The following is a 20,069-nucleotide window of genomic DNA, read 5'->3' on the forward strand; positions in this document are numbered from 1 at the left end:
CAGATGGTGGAGCCATCAAGCCACAATATCCGGTCTTGAACAATCAACCATACTCAGAAGAAGGTCGGAGCCCTCTGTAATGCATGTGATGAGTAATGCCAAACTGCACATAGAGCTGTACGTAGGGATAGGGACATTTTCCCCAACTCGTTATGTAATTTCTTTTTGCTGATGCTCTTACTGCTTCTCTTAAAACTCTCTTAAGTCAGGTCATTTTCCCTTTATATTATATGTTTTAGTACCCTTTTATAAAGCTTAGACCTCCTTTTAATCCAATACTATAGCTTTATTTATTTACACCTTTTTATATTCTGTATACCTGTACTATCAATACAGCAGCCATTGACATGTGTATTGAGCACTTTAAATGCATGTAGCCCCTGGGTTGAGGTGTACTGCAAGTATAAAATGCACACTCAAGTTTAGAGGCTTAATATGAAAAAAAAAAGTGTGAAATATTGATAATTTTATCTTGATTACATTCTGAAATAATATTTTGGATATATTTTGTTAAGTTGAATAAAATACAAAATTACAATAAATTTGACCTTACTTTACACCTTTTTAAAATGTAGCTACTAGGAAATTTATAATTGCATGTGTTACATATATATCTATTGGGCCACCCTGACATAGAGTTTAATGGATGATTCCTGTTAACTTTTCAATCTGAAGAACTGATGGCATGATAAAAAAATATGTAACATTTGACCAGTATCTTATGCTTTCTAATATGTGCTCTTATATTGTGATTTGACTTCATATGATTAATTATTCCAGGATAAATGGAATTACTGCCATTCCACAATCTTCTAAACTACTATATTCAATTTAATTCCAAATGCTACATCTATCCCAGGATTGCCCTTTAATACACAAAAGAACTAAAAGCAAGCCAAGGAGACAAAAATCCTTGATTGAAATTGTTCATTTCTAGGAGCAAAATGGCTGCTTTAAGGGCTTAGTGATTCCCAACCTCCTGTCCCTTTACACACACACACACACACACACACACACACACACAACATACTACAAACACCATATTTGGCCAAGAGAATTTAAGAAATATTTCTGGATAAAGGAAAAATGGAGTGGGTTATAGGAATGAATACTCTTATTACTAGCGCAAAACACAAAAATAACTCTCAGGCAAAGGGAAACAATTTCCATAACATCAAGTCAGCCTGAGAAGCTGACAGGAAGCTTTTATAAAAGTGTGCTTTATGACAATGAGTGAACCCAGATGGAAGCTGTTTAAGAACAGAAGTGATACATGAAGTTGAACACAGAAGAGGAATGAACAGATTTGATGTGGTAAATTAACAACTGATACAAGGAAACACAATATATTGCACAAACACAGGACCATAAGGCTCAACCAAAAGGCTCAAAAAGAACAAAAGGAAATAATTACATAGATCCTCGGTCAGGCAACTTCTTTGCCTTTCAAGTGAGGTAAGAGTCATGTTTTCAGCCAACCCAAGGCTACTAGGGAAGGCTGAATCTGTTCACTTCTGCCATCTGCTGGTTAAAACTAGATTGTTTACACTGCAAAGAATTGCTGGATTCAGGAAGACCTGTAAAATTCATTTAATATCTCAAGAGACAGTGGATCATCTATAGGAACAGGCTGAGCATGGTTTATTGTGCTGCATGGGTAGACATGCAGTATTATTAGATGTTTGACATAAAATACTATTTGTAAACAATAATCCTACCATTTATAGAGTACCTACCACATATCAGGCATTTTATATGTATTTCTGATTTCCTTACATTCAAGGTAAGTTTTATTGCCCTCTTTTATAGTTAAGAAAGATATAGCTTAGAGACGTTACATCACCTTCCAAATGTCACATAGCTAACAAGAGCTACTACCTGGAGCTGAATCCAGGTCTTTCTAACATCAAAGCCCATAATGTTCCATTATACCACACTAAAGAACTGCCTAACAATGCCTGATAACTAGTAAGTACTTAATAAATGTTAGTTCCCTTCCATCATCATGGCATTTGGACATCGTTTTCCTATCACCTACTAGATTTGCATTAAATAATGCAGTCACTACCAGCCAAAATAAGACACATTTTATTAATTAGTGACACCTACATAAAATCTCTGGTTTCCCCTCATCACGTATTAAAGTATAAATAAAAGTCCCCAGTGCTCTTTCAGCCATTCTGGAAGCCAAGGTACACACTGGAAGAAGCCTGATGTCAATGCCAGGGAAGTTTTGTTTTTTATTATTTCTATTGGCAAGTATGTGATACTCAGAAAACATCTGCCAACATACATTCCTGGAGCCTGTGGCACATGTCTTGACATACTAAACCGGTGACAAGAGGACACTGATGGTGATGCAATGTCACATGGCAAATGAGAATGAGACAGGACTGGTCAACTGAGGAAGGAGGCACTGGCAGAGGCAGCAAAGAGGGTTGGTGCTTGCAACAAGGCTGTAGCTTAACAAGAAAAAAAAAATAGGTTGTACCTTCACAGCCACGCTCGATCTGTCCGCTCCGATGAAGGGCATCATTGATGAGGTCTGGCAGGCGTCCATTCAAGTCCACTGATGCCAGACAGCCCTGAAACCCATCTCGAGAGGCCACAAGCTTTGGGAGGTTGCTGTACATGCCTTGGGCCAGACCAGCCATGTAGAGATCACCTGGAAAGGAAAGTCAGTAGCAAAAGAGAATGAGTAAAGGATGTGTTGACTATGTCAACTAGTTTGATACACTTGAGATAATTCATCAGATAAGGGATAAGACAGCTGGGGGGAAAACAGCATAAATGAGATAAGCACCAGAGTTTCTATCCTGCAAAAAAAGGAAACCAACATTTATTACGTGTCATTCATTTTACATATATCATCTCAAAAATTTAATCATCATAAATGGAGTAAAGATTAACAATACTGTCAACAAAGCAAGCATTTATTGAGTGCTTTTCATGTGCTTGTTACCAATAATATGCTGAGGGTTTTACAGACATTTCATCAAAACTTCTAACAACCTACAGAGAAACTAACAATTATCATCTTCATTTTGCAAAGAAAAGTAAATGTAAGCTGAACAAGGGCGAACACATTTTACCCATGACACCAGACATTAAATGATTCAGCTGAAATTCCAAAGCCTATATTCCTTCCTCTGTATTACGGCCCCTCCCACACTTTGCCAATTATCCTGTCACCACTCAGCCCCCACAGCATGACATTCCCAAGGTTATCAGAGAAAATGAAACATTCCTTGATGAGTCGTCTAAGCGAAAACAGAATAAATTGCATTACAGAATAATTCAACATTGTTAAAACAGGATATGGATGATGTATCAAAAACACATGGCACTCCGAACCTGTGGTTTGCCTCTGGAAACAGTCTATCTATTGTAAGAAAAGCTCTATTAAAAACTAAACTTCTTTACAGGGTTTACCTTTCAAATCCAGGTTTTTGGCACCATTGATAACCTGAGTGACCACTTTGGTGTCCACTTTCAGGCTATGAGTGTTACTATTGTCCCGAGTGATGACGACATTGTGCCACTGGTTGTCATTCAGGGGGCGATCACTGTTGCCTTTGATCACATTGGGACCGTTTCCGAGGTCAAAAACGTAGTGTATATACCTAGGAAGAGGAAAAAAAAAAAAAAAAAAAAAAACACCCAATAATTGGAAAATCCCTGAAGTGGTTTAATGGCTATGTGTGTGTAACTGACAGAGGGCTTCAAATCCCCCATGCTAAACTGGCATAATGCAGGAATAATTTAAATCTTGATATGAGATTACAAGAATAGTCAGATTTTATTCTATCATGCTTCACTTTAATTCCATACTCATCGAGTCCATTTCATTAACACTACCTAGTAATACTCTGCAGATTCAAAGTAGCACAGGTTGTACACTACAAAACGCAAGGGGGTGACCTTTAAGTTCATAGTCAACCATTAATCTGTTTTTGTTTTTGTTTTTTGTTTTGACTGTTTTCTAATACATGGTAGTAAAATGTCTTGAAGAAACGGCAACTTCTAAAAACTTGCATATATGGGCTAATGGTAGGATTAAAAATATCTATGTTTCATCTTTTGTTATAAATTGGGTGGTTGTAGTTAGCAATACTCAAGGATTAGATGCAACACAAATCATAGTCCTCTTTTGCAAAAATAAGCTTTACTTCTATAGTTTTAAAGGGCTAGATTTCATAGTAAAAAGTCTGTTAGTGTTGAGTTAGTGGAAGACCTTTAAATTAAAGCACGAGTCTCTCTCCTTTTCAGACCTAATAATTTTACGGATCTATTTAATCAAGGAAGATGCTGGAATGTCAGGAATGGAGGGTAGGGAGTAGAATAGACAAGTTATTTTTATGCCTATATTTTATGTAGAGCTTCAGCAGATTAAAGGTGTCCAACATAAGTCATGATCCCTTCTACTTACCCCTTTACAAGCTCAACTGCAATGAAGTCATTGCCATCACCACTATTGAAGAGAATGAAGCCATCTGGTGAGGTGGTCTTGAACTGGAAGAAGAGGTGCATGGAGGTATAAGCCTGAAGGGTGGCAAGGCTCAGGTAGCTGCTCTTGGTCTTAAAGGTGACAGGGTCGGCGATGATGTTCCTCAGTCCAAAACGAGCCTTCAGCTCACAATAATCAATGTCACCATTTTTGCACAAGTCAATGTAGAGAAGGCCATTAAACATGAGGCTCTGCAGATGGCCAATGAAGCTGGAAGGGACAACGGAGATGTAACGTTTCTCAGTCATGATTCCTGTTTCAATGTTGTGGAACTCCAAACGGGTATGGTCTCCCACCATTGTACCTGTGGAAATTGTAAATGAGGTACAAACAGAAAAAGTTACCATCATTCAGCACAGCACCCTCAAGTATATTTTTTGGGTGTAACTCATTTCCACACAGAATATTCAGTTTTCTTGGGTGAGTTCCAGAAAACCAAATATTCAATATGGTAGATACCTTACTTGGCCTCAATCAGGGCACTGAGGACTAGTGTTGCCCAAATTACATGTCCTGAATCCCATGCTCTCATGCTGCTGCTCAGCACGGCTTATCATGTAAGGGGAAATATGAGGTCATGAGTAACCCAGGCTAAAGGATAAAATTATTGGTATTCTCCATTTAGGAGAATCACTGGACACTAATACATACTATAAGAAGAGAGGTCTTTTTGCTCTGACCCTTGTAAAGACACAGCAAACAAGTCTTGGGCATTCACTACCAAGTATTTTTTTCTCGTGATAACTCACCACCTAGTACTTGTGGGAAGGGTTCTGTTATAGAGTATCAGTTGACTTCACCTGCCCAGCAACTGTTACTTTATCTTATAATAAAATGTAATTTTTTTTTTTTAGGAAGCTACCCACCCCTCTCGACCTTTCAACCACCTGGACTGGATAAAGTTGACCCTAATCAAGCTACTCAGCCTAGACCACTCAATGTATTTTACCCCCCTAACTGTCACAGACTTTGGACTACAGACTAAAAAACTGGTCATCACACTTTAGGGTGTATCAGAATCACCTGGGGGGCTTAGACCCTCAGAGTTTAGAATTCAAAAGTCTGGAGTAAGGCTTGAGAATCTGCATTTCTAACAAGCTCCAAGGTGATTCTCTTGTGATTGATTTAGGCACCACCCTTAGAACTGGCAACAACTCAAGCCAGCCCAGCCACGTTCAGCTCCAGAGCTCTTGCAAGCAAGGATTGCTGGAGGGGTAAGAAGAAAGCTTCGAGTTCCTGGAGGCTGTAAGATAATCAGAGGGATCAGAGGACTAGCAACCCAGAAGACAATTACAAAACGAAGCGAATCAGCACAAATAATATTTGTGCTGTCCTTTGAGACTCTGGATCAAGCCAGGCACCTCTGGGCTTTTTCAAACTGTGTGGCAATAGACTCCCTTTCATGCTGAAAGCATTTGAGTTGGGTTTCTGACATTCACAAGGGAAGTATCTTCAGCTGATACAAACTAACTATTTAGAACTTTCATTACCTATTTTACTTAGAAGTGGTGAGTGACTAGGGTAGAGGGGACAAGGGGGGCTTGAAATAAATACAAAGAGACTGGAAATTTTAACAACAAAATAAAGAAAAACATCATTAATGTGGCCAGAGTAGAAACTGGCTTCCTCAACATTTATACAGAAAAATCATGTTAAAACATAACAAACCATGTTCTACTGCCAAGCATTAGAGGGGGAATTCTTTCTTCCTGTCCTCTCTTCTTGTTACCTTCTACATCGAAGAAACTCCACTAGCAAGGCTGATAGCATGTCTTTATTTTCTCTTTAACAACTTTCCTGAAGAAGTGACATAATCAGAAATATTAAGGATAATCTGCAAAGATAAGCTGTGTATGCTTAGCTCAGTCCCTGACATCTCCTGTTTCTCTCTGCTGGAGCAAGCTGCCTTCAGAAATGTCCATTCTACTGCATGCATCCATAGAACGGGTGTTACAGGAGCAATCCTTTTTTCCACAAAGGATGCCTGCCCAGTTCTGAACTACTATTCAAGTGGGCAATTCTGTCTAATTCTGAAGTTCAGTGGGTATAAGCAATACTATTAATGTGTGTTATTACTAATTTAAATGATATTTGCCTTCCATCCTCATTGTAATATTTTCTCTACTGGCTCAGAATTCCAGTGACAAAAAAACGGAGGACTGTATTTCCTTAGGTCTCTTAAACTTTAATGTCTGGGAGACTAAACCAGACCATACCCTTAAGTGCTCAATATTGATTTTATCTCTTTGGAAAAAAACTCAGACCTAATTTAAAGAATTGGCTGGAGACAATGGCTCATGCCTGTAATCCCAGCACTTTGGGAGGCTGAGACAGAAAGATTGCTTGAGGCTAGAAGTTCAAGACCAGCCTGGGCAATATAGCAAGACCTAGTGTCTACAAATTAAAAGAAAATATTAGCCAGGCATAGAGGTGTGTACCTATAGTGCTAGCTACTCAGGAGGCTAAGGTAGGAGGATCACTGGAGCCCAGGAGTTTGAGGCTGCACTCCAGCCTAGGTAACACAGCAAGACACTGTCTCTAAAGTATAAAAATAAAATTTCTCATATTCCCTATAAGCACAAAAATTAGATTTACATGTTATGAGCTTCTATGTGGTGTTTTGACAACTAGTGACAAATCACTCTCTTAATATAAGAAAAAAAGATGTTGGTTAACTTAAATATAAATATCAAAATGCAACATAAATCTGCTAACAAATAACTAGGAAATAAAATTGCTTAGTGCTAAAAATCAGACCGGTTGTGAAAATGCAAAGCAAGATAACCTACATTCACATGCTCTAAATTAATAGAGTGACTGAAAGAAACATCTACTGTCAAATTGGCTATAGCTACTCCTACCAGGATGGGGAGCTGGGCTGGAAAATGATGGGGATGGGGAGTCATAGTCAATAGCCATGGAAACAGAGAAACTGAACTATGATGATGCTGCTAGTCATGCTAATTCTTATTTTACAAAGAAAAAGAAAAACCTAAGATGAGAACTAAGAAGTGAGAATGGAGAATCTCTGGTGAAGACTGGGGTTCCATAAGGAATCTGAAGATACAATTTTAAAGTCAAGTTGAGAGCTTTCAGAGAAATTCTGGATGAATTGACCTCCCGGATTGAGGGGTTGGGAAATTCTGCTCACTAGAAAATTAATTTTTTACAGCAAACAAAAGTGTTTAATGAGATAGGAGATAGCAGAGAGACTGAGCGTGGATGTGGATAAGTATAAGAAGTAAAGTTAATGGTAGATTTAAGAGCTTAGCCCAGGAACACAAACTGAGAGTTCACGACAACTCACACAGAAGCCGCAACTAAGAGTTGGCTAGGGGATGGGGAGAAGGCCATGTGGAATCAAATTAGAAAAGGAATTTGCTTGGGAGGTCGAGGCAGGTGGATCATGAGGTCAGGAGATCGAGACCTTCCTGGCTAACATGGTGAAACACTATCTCTATTAAAACTACAAAAAAATTAGCCTGGCATGGTGGCATGCGCCCAGCTACTTAGGAGGCAAAGGCAGGAGAATTGCTTGAACCCGGGAGGCACAGCTTGCAGTGAGCTGAGATCATGCCACTGCACTCCAGCCTGGGCAACAAAGCGAGACTCCATCTGGGAAATAAATAAATAAATAAATAAATAAATAAATAAATAAATTAATTGGCTTCACGGTGTGCTAAAGGAACTTATTCCTTTGTTGATGGAGACTTCAAAAAATAAGTATATTATTGCACCCGGGCAAAGCATGAGCAATTGCTGAAAGTTTGAAACCCATGCCAAATTAACAAAATACGTTTTTTAAAATCTGTGTGCCATTTAATCAATAGTAGTGACATAAACCTTTCACTCATCTCCTCTGAATGCTGTCTGCAAACTGAACCTCCTTTCCACTTAAGGGGCAAATATATTCATACTTCACAGCAGCTTCTTTCAAAGTTCAGGGGAAAGAGAAGTAACTGGGGAGAAAGATAACAAGGCAAAACCAAGACTACTGAAAATTCCATATAAGGCAGGCAGTGTGCTAAATACTGCATAATCACTATGAAATGTCATTATCACAATAAAATTGTAGATAAGTATCTTTCTCTTGCTTTAGAGGTTAGGACATTTATCTTGTAGAGGTTAAGCAGTTTGATCAAGATTCACGCAGGTAAATGGTAGACCCCTACATTGAACTCAGATCTGCTAATTCCAAAGCCCATATCTTTATTAGTACAATGAACTGTCTTTGGAAAAAAGGTTTGACTTATTCCTCACATCGTTGCCCAAGAAAAGCAGTAGGTAGAATTTAACTGGTGAAATTTTCATGCAGAAGCTGTTGTAAGGAGTTCTTATTTCTTCCCTATGGCCCAGTATCAGAATGTCACTCCATCTAATTCATGGGTAATATATCCAGCACCTTCCCTAAAGCAGCAATGTTGCCTTGCCTCCTTGTCACACATTCACTTCCATATTTCACTGATGGCCAACAAGCAGTCCACAAACCAGCACTTAGAGTGATGAAGGATGTATACTTATGGAAAATTCTGGCCACGTTCAAGCTGTAGCTTCCTATTCCTATGAAGCAACAGCATCTAGTGCATGAGCATGGAGAGTCCAGGGCTATACTGCCTGACTTTGCCTTCTGCCTCCAAGACTTCTTCACTGGGTTACCTTGGGGGAGTTATTGGATTTTTCTATGCCTCAGATTCCCATCTGTAAAACAGGCACGAAGTTAGCAGGGTTAAATGTATCAATTCATGTGAAGTACTTCATAGAGTACCTATGGCTTAAACTGCGCTACTGCTAATTATGCCACATTCATTTCCCTCCCTTCCCCTGAAATGATTGAATCATGTTCTTTTCACTTATTATTTTTCTCTCTTTTTTTTTTTTTTTTTTTTTTGGTGAGAATATGGGCTCTTTTTAAGTAGAAGCCACCTCTTGTGTCTTCCGTATGTCCCACAGTGGCTACCAGAGGGGTCTGAGCACAACCAGCTTTCCTAACTCCCGGGGGAGGGGCTTGTGCTTGAGACATTTGCTTTGGGGTCAAGGCTCGGGTCCTCACCATTTCTACACATGAGGTTCCTGGCCAAAACTAAGAGCTCAGCAAAAAAGAATAATAATGGGAAATGCTGAGAGGAAGCAAACTGACCTTTCATGGCTCCCAGACTTGAGGAGAGAAGTTAAGAAAACGAAGACTTATAGAGTACCAGTAAAGAATCTTCATATTTTGTCCACAATTGCCTAGCTCTACTGGTCCCACATCCCTTTCTCCATAATATCAGCAATTTTTAAAAGTGTGTAAGTATGGTATAAAATGCTTTATTAAAAAAAGTTTCTGGAACCACCGCCCCAAAAATTAGCAAATACTGCATACTTATCAATGATTTGCAATGTACATTAGCTTATTAAAGTCTCCTAATAAGCCTTGCAATAAAGAACTCCATTTCATTTTGTTTGACCTAACACTCCTCAATTCCGTTTTATCAAGTTTTTAAAAATTACTATGAGAAATACATTTTAAATGGAAAAATTTGCAAAATGACTTTGTACAGCTTGCTGCTATATATGCTATGTAGATAAGGACGGGAAAAGTCAGCAAAAACCAGTGTAGTCAATTTTTTATATTAGCAAGGGTAAGTTTTTGTACTAGCAAGAAGTTCTAGGCAGAGGAAGCAGTTCATGCAGCATTAGGCCCCAATTCTGAGGAGTATAACTCAAGTTATGCTTGGTATAGTAATGTATTCTTAATAATAGAAACATAGATCAATCCATTATTATTAATTGTCAACCGAACTTAATGCTTTTCCAAGAATACAATCACATTACAATAAATGATAAACACAAGGTTGAGGACTATTTCTATCCTTGCTTTTGATTTCTTGTGAGTCAGACCTATTCTTTGCATCATTTCTATAAACTAGTTGAAATTGGACACACTGGGGGGTCTTAGAGAACATTAAAGGGATTACTAAATAAGCCAATGAGATAGTACTTAATAACTTGAGGACTGTGGGTATTTTAGTTTCATTGGCTGATTTTATGACTTCTGTGAATAAAAATTAAAATTTCCCAACCCCTTATCACTGTAAAAAGCAATCCAAGATTGTAGCTCATAAGCAAAACAGCCCTTTTCCTCTCCCAAATTTCTTTATCCTCCTGGCTGCTTTCTTCCACCAGCAGTGAAGTTCAGGGGGTGGGGGAGGGGACATCTCTGAAAATGAAAGTTTCATTAATTTCAAAAAATCAAATTACTGGATAACGGCATTTCGCGACTTAGCCCTGCTTTTTAATTATTAGTGGTAAAAGAAAGTGCAATTTACAAATACCTTTATTCCAAAGTTTTCATAAAAGAATAATGACTGAGAGAGACACATTACAGTACCCTCAGCTCTGTCGTTTTTTATGACTATACTTTTGGAGTATTTATTTTCCAGGGAAAATGAAAGGAACTCACTGTCAGGAGAGATCAGGGTGAGGTCGCCATCTAGTGGCTGCTTTTCAGAAGCGGCTGTGAATCCCGTCACCCTTCAGAGACAAGCCCAGAGGAGTGAGCAAGAGATGTGTGACTTATTACCAGGGCCTTTGCAGGATCCAGATGCACCAACAGTTGATACAGTTCTTGAATAATTAATTCAGGTTGGCTGTGGGCGCTACCTAGTGTAACCATTTGTACATCTCTTTTAAAATGTTCATTTCAGAATGCAAATTTATGCTTCAGACATGTAGACCAGGAACTTCATCTCCCACTTCTAAGTTATGTCTGTGTGTAACGGAAGTGTTTTGGATAATTGTGGTGGTGGTTCTGTTTGTCTTTGTTTTTGTGGGGGACAGGTCAAGTGTTGTGGTCTACCTCCTGTAAGTTTCTCAGGAGACTTTAATAAGCGAATGCATTCCCCACCTCACTCCAACCCGTTCCATTATATTTTTCCCATATTGTAAGACAAATTATTTTCTTATGATGGATTTTGAAGTAGAGCAAGCGGAATGATTTTGTGGAATCACACTAACATGGATTTGGAGCTTAATTATACAACATTCTCAAAGTTTCACGCTTCCTTTCTGTAAAAGGTAAGTGACATTACGAACACTTACCTTTAAAGGCTATAGTGAATGATAGATGATTAAAGGAGCTGATATGCTTAACACAGCTAACAGTTTCTAATGCCTACTGGGCACTGGATATGTGCCTAGATGCTCTTCCTTAATCCACAGGCTATCCATCTCTACACACACACACCTGCACATGCACATACGTATCTTACTATATTTCCTGATTCCAGAAGTATAGAAACTCAGGCTCATGAAAATAAAATTAAATCACAAAATCCCAAATTACAGAATATTCATGCTGGAAAAGGCCATAGAAATAACAGAATTTCAATTTTAAAAATGAGGAAATTAGGAAAAAGAGGTTTAGTGTATCTATCCCAAAGGCATAAAACATTTTATTGGCAACGATTGTATTAGACCCCCTGGGCCCCTCACTGTTTTATTCACAGAAGAAACCATCGAGATGGCTTAGGACACTGACTGCATTTAACAAGGCTCAGGAATGTTAACTTTCCTAATATCCTGCAAGTTAATGTCAGGGCCCACATCTGATGCCAACAGTGTTATATGTAATACCCCATGCTGCCCCAAGTCTTCTTTTCCATATGGATAAGAATTCTGCTTCATAGATGTGTCCTGCTCTTGAATATCAGAGAGGGAAGACTTATAAGATACAGCATGTAAAATGGCACTTGATGATAGTCTCTCTCATACCTCAGCCTTCATCAATTACATCCACCATCAAATTCAGGCTGAAGATCTACCTTTATAAACCACTTCTGACTTCTCCAGCCCAAATGGGTAATTCTGTCTTCTGATTGACAAATTATAATCTCACCCACCAAAATTAGAATCTCATTATATATTTTGGTCCTATTTTCAAATACCAGAACCGTATGTATTCTGCTTGATTGGTTCATTATTTGAGGAAACAGGTAATCTCATCTGTCTCCATTTTATCTTCTGCAATTCTAGCATGCTGCTGACATACAACAGACTCTTAGGAAATACTTATTGATTGTGTGGAGCTCTGAATGTTTCTTTCCATATGAATGGGTGCATTAATTTTTTCCTTACCCTTTTAAATGTAAATTCCACCAGGCCAAAGATTTGCTTGTTTGTTCACTGCTGTATTCTCAGTGCCTTATAAAATGGTGTGTGGTGCAGAATAAATAATTAATAATGATTAAATAAGTAATTAATTAAACCAAACCTTATTCAGCACCTTCTAAGTATCATGCACTGTTTTAGTACTTTACCTGTAATGTTCTGAATTTCTGGTTTGTCCGTCTCTTCTGCTAGAGAGTGATTCACTCACTGATGGAAGGAATTGGCATATGGGAGGATGATTGACATGTGATTTTTGAATGACTGAATAATAAAAGGATCTGTAGAACCCTACATCTGTTCTCCAGACACATACTCTATGCCTAAGGAGAGAGACCCATAAATATGTAGTTATAGTTAGCAGGTAATTTCCATAACGCACATTGATGAAAAGGGATTGTAAAATACAGAGGAAGACCTTCTTAGCCTTGCCTGAGTTGGTCTACAGAAAACACGATTTGTGACTTCTACTATGCAAAATAAAAGGTTTTGCAAAACACTGTTCGCTTACTGTATGACTGAGAGGACCATGAGAGAAAAGAGAGACAAATTTCACCATCGTCATACTCACCCTCAGCCACATCATCATCCACGGTTAACTTAAGGCTTTTTCCTCTCCGCACCACCCGAACGGTGTGCCACTCATTGTCATTGAGCTTCTGCCCTGCATACAGGGTCTCTGGTCCTTTGCCTAAGGATGGTAGTAAGTGCCAAAGTTAGAATCAATTCTCAAAGTACTGTTCATGCATCAGGGCTGTCAAAACCACACTGGTGCACATGAGCCAGCAGCACTCAAGGAATTATATTCCACCCAAAGTCCATTCGAATTTTACTAATCCAACGGATTCTCCGTAGGAATCCCCATGTGCAAAAGTCTCAATTCAAACATAAAGGATAATGGCACAGTAATGAAAAAAATTGCGCCTTCCTTTATCTCAGATATAAGGTTTTCAAATGCCAATGGCAGTAAGCAATCATTTACAGGAAGCTGTAGTTAGCAGTCATTAATCTCTCAAAGTCTTAGAATCCAGATGCATTTCTTTAAGATAATAGGAAATTTACTGTAATATTTTTTCTTTAGAATAATTTGGCCATTTGGCATTATACACCAGTCTGGCTTTTAGAGAGTTTCCACCAATAGGACAAGAAAAGGACTTTGCAACACATACTGCCTTAACTTGACATTTCCATTAACACAGGGTCCTACTAGGATTTGCAACCATAGAAATCACAATAGTAAGCATTACAATAGTAATAATGTCAAGTTTTAAACCCCATCATAAATAATGCTCCTGAAGGGAATATGAGGGCCCCCAGAATTTTCCCATTGTTCATCATCCTCCAAAAGGATCCAAAGACCTAAAACCTGAAATGATGCAAAGTTCCAAAACTGAAACTTTTCAGGACAAAAGTATGACTAATATAAAGTGCCACTAAATAGAGGAATAAACCAAGTTGTCCCAAGAGATCCACGCTCCAGACGCTGAAGCTAAGGTTCAACTGAACCCTATAAAGAATCAGGGGTAACAGGAATTGTACTTGGGGCAAAAGATGGCAAGAGAGACACAGAGGCATTAAAACGATCCAGTTAATAAAGAAAGAAAATGTCACATTCTTTTAGGATGTATATCGTTATTGATCTGAAGTATAAATTTAAAAGACAAAGAAGATTACATAGAAGCAGAAGATAGACCAAGTTTGCTCTTTCTAGGAGGATAGCTGAGCTCATGAAGAAAGATGCTGATTAAATATTTTTGGATTAGTCAGTCTATACGTGGAAAGCCCCGTTCCTGAAAATGACTAGGGAAAAAAAAAGATAACAGCATATAAGTGGCTAATATTTCCCTATGGATATATGTGAAATTGTTTGGAAAACCATATACTTGGCTCCAACATATACTGAGCACAGGGCCAAGTGCATAGTAGGAGCTTTAATGAGTGCTTGAATAATCAATGTCTACATAGGTCTGTTTCTATGGTAACCATCAATTAGGGTCAATATGTATTTATCTAAGTAATTTTGAAAGCTTTATTACGTAACTGTCACTAGCTACTCTCCTCCCTCCTATACATTCAAGACTGAAGATATTTTATATGGGGGAATATAAATCTCCAGGTAATTTCAAACTACATCTTTTAATTTTGAGTAATTAGTATTCCTATTTTCTGCTGGTTATAAGAGTTATGGTAGTAGTTCAAGTTTGGAGGAATTCTCCTCTTGAAAAATAAACAGCCTTTCAGAGTGAAAAAGTTTCTTTTAATTACAATGAGCACAGCAAATAACTTATATTTAATAATTGTCAGAATGTACCCAAACCTCAAGTGCAACCCACACTGACAAGAATCTTGAACATTTAGTAAGGAAACCTAAAGGACCAAACGCCTTCAAAATTAGGGAGTGAAGCCAAAAGAGCAATGAATCTTAGGAATAAAGTAACTCTACAATAAACCATTTTAGATTCCATCTCAGCTTCTCTTGCTTTATATGTTTGTCTCAATGTTACATAAAACGTATGTATTATAACAGAATTTCCCTACATTTTCAACTGATTAGATACCACTCTTCATTATCTTATTAAGTTCAGGTCTAAGATTGATTTAACAGTTGCCTTCACAACAGCCAACTGTAAGGGCATTGAAAGAAAATGGACCACATCATGTGGATACTTTATAAAAAGAACAGATGTTCCCAGAAAAAACAAATCTGTCTTTGGTTTTTATGTTTTTATTCTCTTTATTCTACATGCAAATGCTTCAATAAGAAAGAAAAAAGTAAAGAAAGACGTGGAGAATATTAGCTATGAAGGCAGAACTGCTACAAGTACGGGCTATTTAAAACATCTTCTATAAGGTGGCATCTGTTCTTTAGGCAATTTTTGTACATCGCTTAATTTTTATGATTGGGGACAAGATAAGGGAAAATGACTAACACAAACATAGTAATTTGGGAACATTGCTTCATTCGTGTCACATTACCCATAGAGTTATAAAACAAGCTTTCTTTCAGCCCAATGATGCTAACGTTTGGAGGTCCGTCAGCTTTTATGCTATCCTTGAGATATTCACAGTGGTCAGAATCAAACACAAATATTTAACTGTCCATTTGGCTGTAAAACTTTGGAATGTGATGGCCAACGAATAAAAATGTAAGAAAAAGAAAAAAAGAAAAAAGAAAACCCACAAAACTGAAGCTTCTCATGCCCTACTATTTAGTTGCATTTGATACCTCCAACAGCAAAAATTCTTATTATTCTTAGAGTAGAAAAAACAAGATTCATACTTATCTCATCAAAATGACATGGAATGGTATTTGATATTCATTTTCAAACAATAAATAAGTAAGTCCCAGTGGAATTTTGTAAAACTCCTGGCCTCCAGAAGTGGAGAGTCAATGGCGTTTATCCTTAATCAAGTCAAAAGGTCAAGTCATTCTACAGAGGAAAAGTGATGTTTAAACTCAGCAGGAAATCTAGGCAAAGAGAGAGGAGGAGCAAACCTAATCAGTAGCCCAAGAATAAAAGTGAATTGATAAGTAATGCAAGATGCAGACACAAGCTGAAGGTTGAAATATACAAACTTTTCAGGATGATCTGGTCTAGGGATTACTTTTTCTGGCCTATTCAAGCAAAAAACCCAGTGAAGTAGCATCAGTGAAACAATGAATGTAAAGAGTTCTTCATGTAAGCAAAGGATAGTTCAGACAAAAAGAAGAAAACACTGAAATTCAAAATGAAACTAGTGGGAACTTAAGAAAGATCTCAAAACCATCAACTTTCCTGTATTTTTATAACTAGGAAAGTTATGATCTGCAACTGGGTACATATTAGATATATGTATTACATGTATTTTTCCCTTTTATAGTTTAAGTAATAAATATTGATCACAAAAAATCCTTTGATTCTCTTGAGGCTGCTTAAACTATCACTGATGGATCTAAGTAGAGAATATTAATAAATTACCTAAGACTCCTCAGTTGAATTTCCCAGGTAATGACACTCATGCCTGGAATAAAGATGCAAAAGATTTCTGGGATGCAGAACTTCGTAAAAATAGTGTTGAATTGTTCACTATTGTAGAACAGAGAGCCTCTAATGAATGCCCTGCGTAATACCAGCCAAATGCTCACACAAGCTATCCTTATTGAAAACTCATCTAACACCATCTCTTTGAGGTAAGGCTTTGTTTCACAGAAGACGACCTAATTCTTTGTTGAATGGAGGATACAAAATAAGATATCATGGATGAAATACAAAGACTAGATTGTTTTTCTTGACTATCCTACAATAACCCTATGGAACCCTTACTTCTTTTAGAAGCCAGAACCAATAATGAAATCAAACAGAAACATTAGGAGATAATGCATTGCTGATTGCTTGGAGGAAGATGACCTCAGATATTATCAGATTTTTCCCTCTTTTGGCAGACAGAAAATCGGAGTGTATGTTAAAAATCTATATTTGAGCATTACTAAAAGCACACACCTTCATAAGGTGAACTGTGGATTTTAATTATTTTTAATTTATTTCAATTTTCTTAAAAACTAGACCGTTCATATTACATGAATTTGTTATTCCCCCCAGGAGCAATATAAGCAGCAAGACTACAAGTTACCCCTGACATACATGTGTTTGTCAATGTATTTCTAAGACCTGACCGAACCAACTAAACCAGATGGTTTTGCTCATACGCAGGGAGTAGAAATTCCTTCCATATGCCACAAAGCTCTGTTTCCAAAAGTGTATGGTGAACTATTGGAAACTTTTTTGCTTGGGTGGAGGTTGGGGAGGGAGGGGGTGATATCTCTATCACAATCACTTTGCTTCACCTGACCATCTTTCTATTTATTCAAGGAGGGAAATGAAACGGTAACTTGATTTCCCATCAAACTATGTTTCACATGAACCAAAATTTCTACAGTGCGTAAAATATATGAAAATTACCCCTTTAGAAAGGCATAGTGAAAGATGCATATAATTATACATCTAAATGATATGGTTAATAAATGCTCAAAGTGATGGACTATGTTAGATTCGAAGGACATCAAAGATAAATCAAAAAAGAAAACTTACCTTTGCTTCCACCAGCACCTTTGGCTAGGCTAGCTGAGCTGTGACAAGCATTTCACTAAGCCCATAGCATCACACATTGTATTAGGCATCGTCCCCAGACAAAACAGATCAGACAAGTAAAAGCAGGGATGATAAGGAAAAAGAACAGGACTGAACGAAGAAGAGGAGGACAGAGAAGGAAAAAGGCGTTTTATGTTCTGTCCACAAAATTTCAGCTTCTGGTTGTTTTCTTTGGGTGTCTAACCCAACAGAGATTGAGGAGGTGTTTTGTTTGTTTTGTTTTGCTTTTACAAACTTCGTTTTAAAGCGTTCATTTTTACTGGAGAAAACATTTTAAATCATAATTTTTTTTAGAGCCAGTTTGGCAAAACACCTCAAATAGATCATTTCATTCTTACTGGAGTACTTAAGGCTCAGGAATAGCTGTCATACCTCCTACAACAGGTGTGGAAGGTGCAGGGAGCTTTCTTGAAGTCTTCTACTGAGAAGTCTCCCCGGGAGGTGTGAGAAAGACAAGCGACCCAGCTATTTAGCCTGAGCACCCTCCAGGAGCCCCTGCTTCTACTTAAAACACCACCAATATTTATCAGGCTTTAATAAGCAAACATACCATTGAGACTGCCACATATAACGAGTTCAACAACAGACTACTCACCCCTTTCTCTGCACCTCATCCCCTGCTTCAGCCTCCCAGGGTATTAATAGAGTACTGTTACTCACCTCTGCCAAAGTTTTGCAAGACTATCTATTCACATCTTTCACAAATGCTAATTGAACACCAGAAGGCAACCAGGCATAGTGGTCACATTCTGATGCTCATTCTGATCCTCATTGTGGAGGCTGAAAAGATAAACAAGACAGAAAGCGTCCTGCCTTACACAGTTTACAGTCTACTTTGGGGTGAGAAAATCTGATAGACCATACACAAATTAAGGAACATGAGATAATTTTAGATAGGGTTGAGTTCTGTCAACCCTATCTAAAATAAGACAGGGTAGTATGATGAAAAGTAGTTGGGGTGGGGAGTGAGGATTGAGGATTGGCTACTTTGTAGAATGTTCCAGGAAGACCTCTTTGAGGTGACTTCTCTACTCTTATGCTGAACACTTGGTTGGGTAGAAAGGTACGAAATGAGATGATCAGAGAAGGCTTCTCTGAGAAGGTGCATTTAGGAAGGACCCAGTCATGCAAAGCTGGTGATGTAGGCAGAGTCCAGACCACATGAAGTCCTAATGACATAGCACAGAACCTGAAAGCTCTTCAACACGTACTGGAAGCTCTTGGAAGGTTTTAAGTAAGGAGATTATATAATCTCAATTAAGTTTTGAAAATCACTCTGGTTGCCATAGGTATATTCGATCAAAAGTGAAATAATGGAAACAAGGAGATCTATTAGGAAGCTGTTAAAGACAAGAGATGAAAATGATTTAGGCTAAAACTAGGAGACAGTAGAAATGAAAGTTGTAAAATTTGGGATGTATTTTAGAGGTGGAGTCAACAGGACTTGGAGATTGGTTTGGGAGGTGAATTGGTAGTAGGAGAAGTAAAGAGAGAGATCAGTTTTGATTCCTAGGGTTTGTTCTGCCAAACTGGGTAGATGAAAACAGCCTCACTTAAAAGGGAAAGATTCCAGGAAAAAGTAAGACATGATTGATCCTACTAGCCAGAGAAGGTTACTTCTGGTATCGTGTCTCTCCTGTGAGTCACACTTGATAACCAGCTCCTGGCAGCTTCCCCCTGCTGAGACGTGTGAATCAAAGTTCACTGCTTGCCTGATTTTTCTTAGAATAGTGTTAATTTATACCTCAGGCCACCACTATCTATTGATGATGCAGGATTGTTGAGTGTTGCTATTTGCCCACCCACCTCCCTCCTTCCCTTTCTTCCTTTTTAACTTCCTTCCTTTTTTCCTTCTTTCTTCCTTCCTTCCACCCCTCTCTTTCTTCTTTTTGTCTTTCCTGCATGGTTTCTGTTATGTGCTCTAACCCATGCCTTAAGACTAAGAACAAAGAGTGCCCCTAACATTACAAAGCAAACACTGGCAGCCCATTCAATAGCATCTCTAAATTGTGATCACAGTGTAAAATGAATCCGTTCATCTTGGCTGAGAGAATGGAGCATCTCAATTTTGAAATGGAATGAATCTGGGGCAGATATATCTCCAAAGAAACAAATGGCTCCTCAAAAAATGAGAAAGAATATTGTCCGCAATGTATTCCCAAACCTCTACCTTAAGCCATAAATTTACAGCAGTGCTCAGCAGTGGTAAGCTGTGGACAGGCTCAAGCTTTCTTATGATAATCTCTCTCCATGAAACCACTTTTCAAGAGATAAGGGCAATTTTCTCA

At 38.1% G+C, this 20,069-nt stretch overlaps 1 protein-coding gene across 15 annotated transcripts in view; it reads right to left on the bottom strand.

Annotated features, from left to right (window-relative positions):
• Positions 1-20,069, bottom strand: part of LOC105495829 (neurexin 3) — a 1,710,602-nt gene that overhangs the window by 882,104 nt on the left and 808,429 nt on the right. For all 15 annotated transcript variants that reach the window (XM_024797315.2, XM_024797314.2, XM_024797313.2 and 12 more), the window contains 4 exons: positions 13,224-13,343; positions 4,430-4,811; positions 3,433-3,623; positions 2,492-2,665 (listed from right to left, as the gene is read on the bottom strand). In XM_024797315.2, coding sequence (XP_024653083.1) covers positions 2,492-2,665; positions 3,433-3,623; positions 4,430-4,811; positions 13,224-13,343 — 867 coding nt within the window. The remainder of the gene's footprint in view (positions 1-2,491; positions 2,666-3,432; positions 3,624-4,429; positions 4,812-13,223; positions 13,344-20,069) is intronic.

The sequence above is a fragment of the Macaca nemestrina genome, chromosome 7 (genome assembly GCF_043159975.1).
Source record: "Macaca nemestrina isolate mMacNem1 chromosome 7, mMacNem.hap1, whole genome shotgun sequence".
NCBI classification, from domain to species: Eukaryota; Metazoa; Chordata; class Mammalia; order Primates; family Cercopithecidae; genus Macaca; species Macaca nemestrina.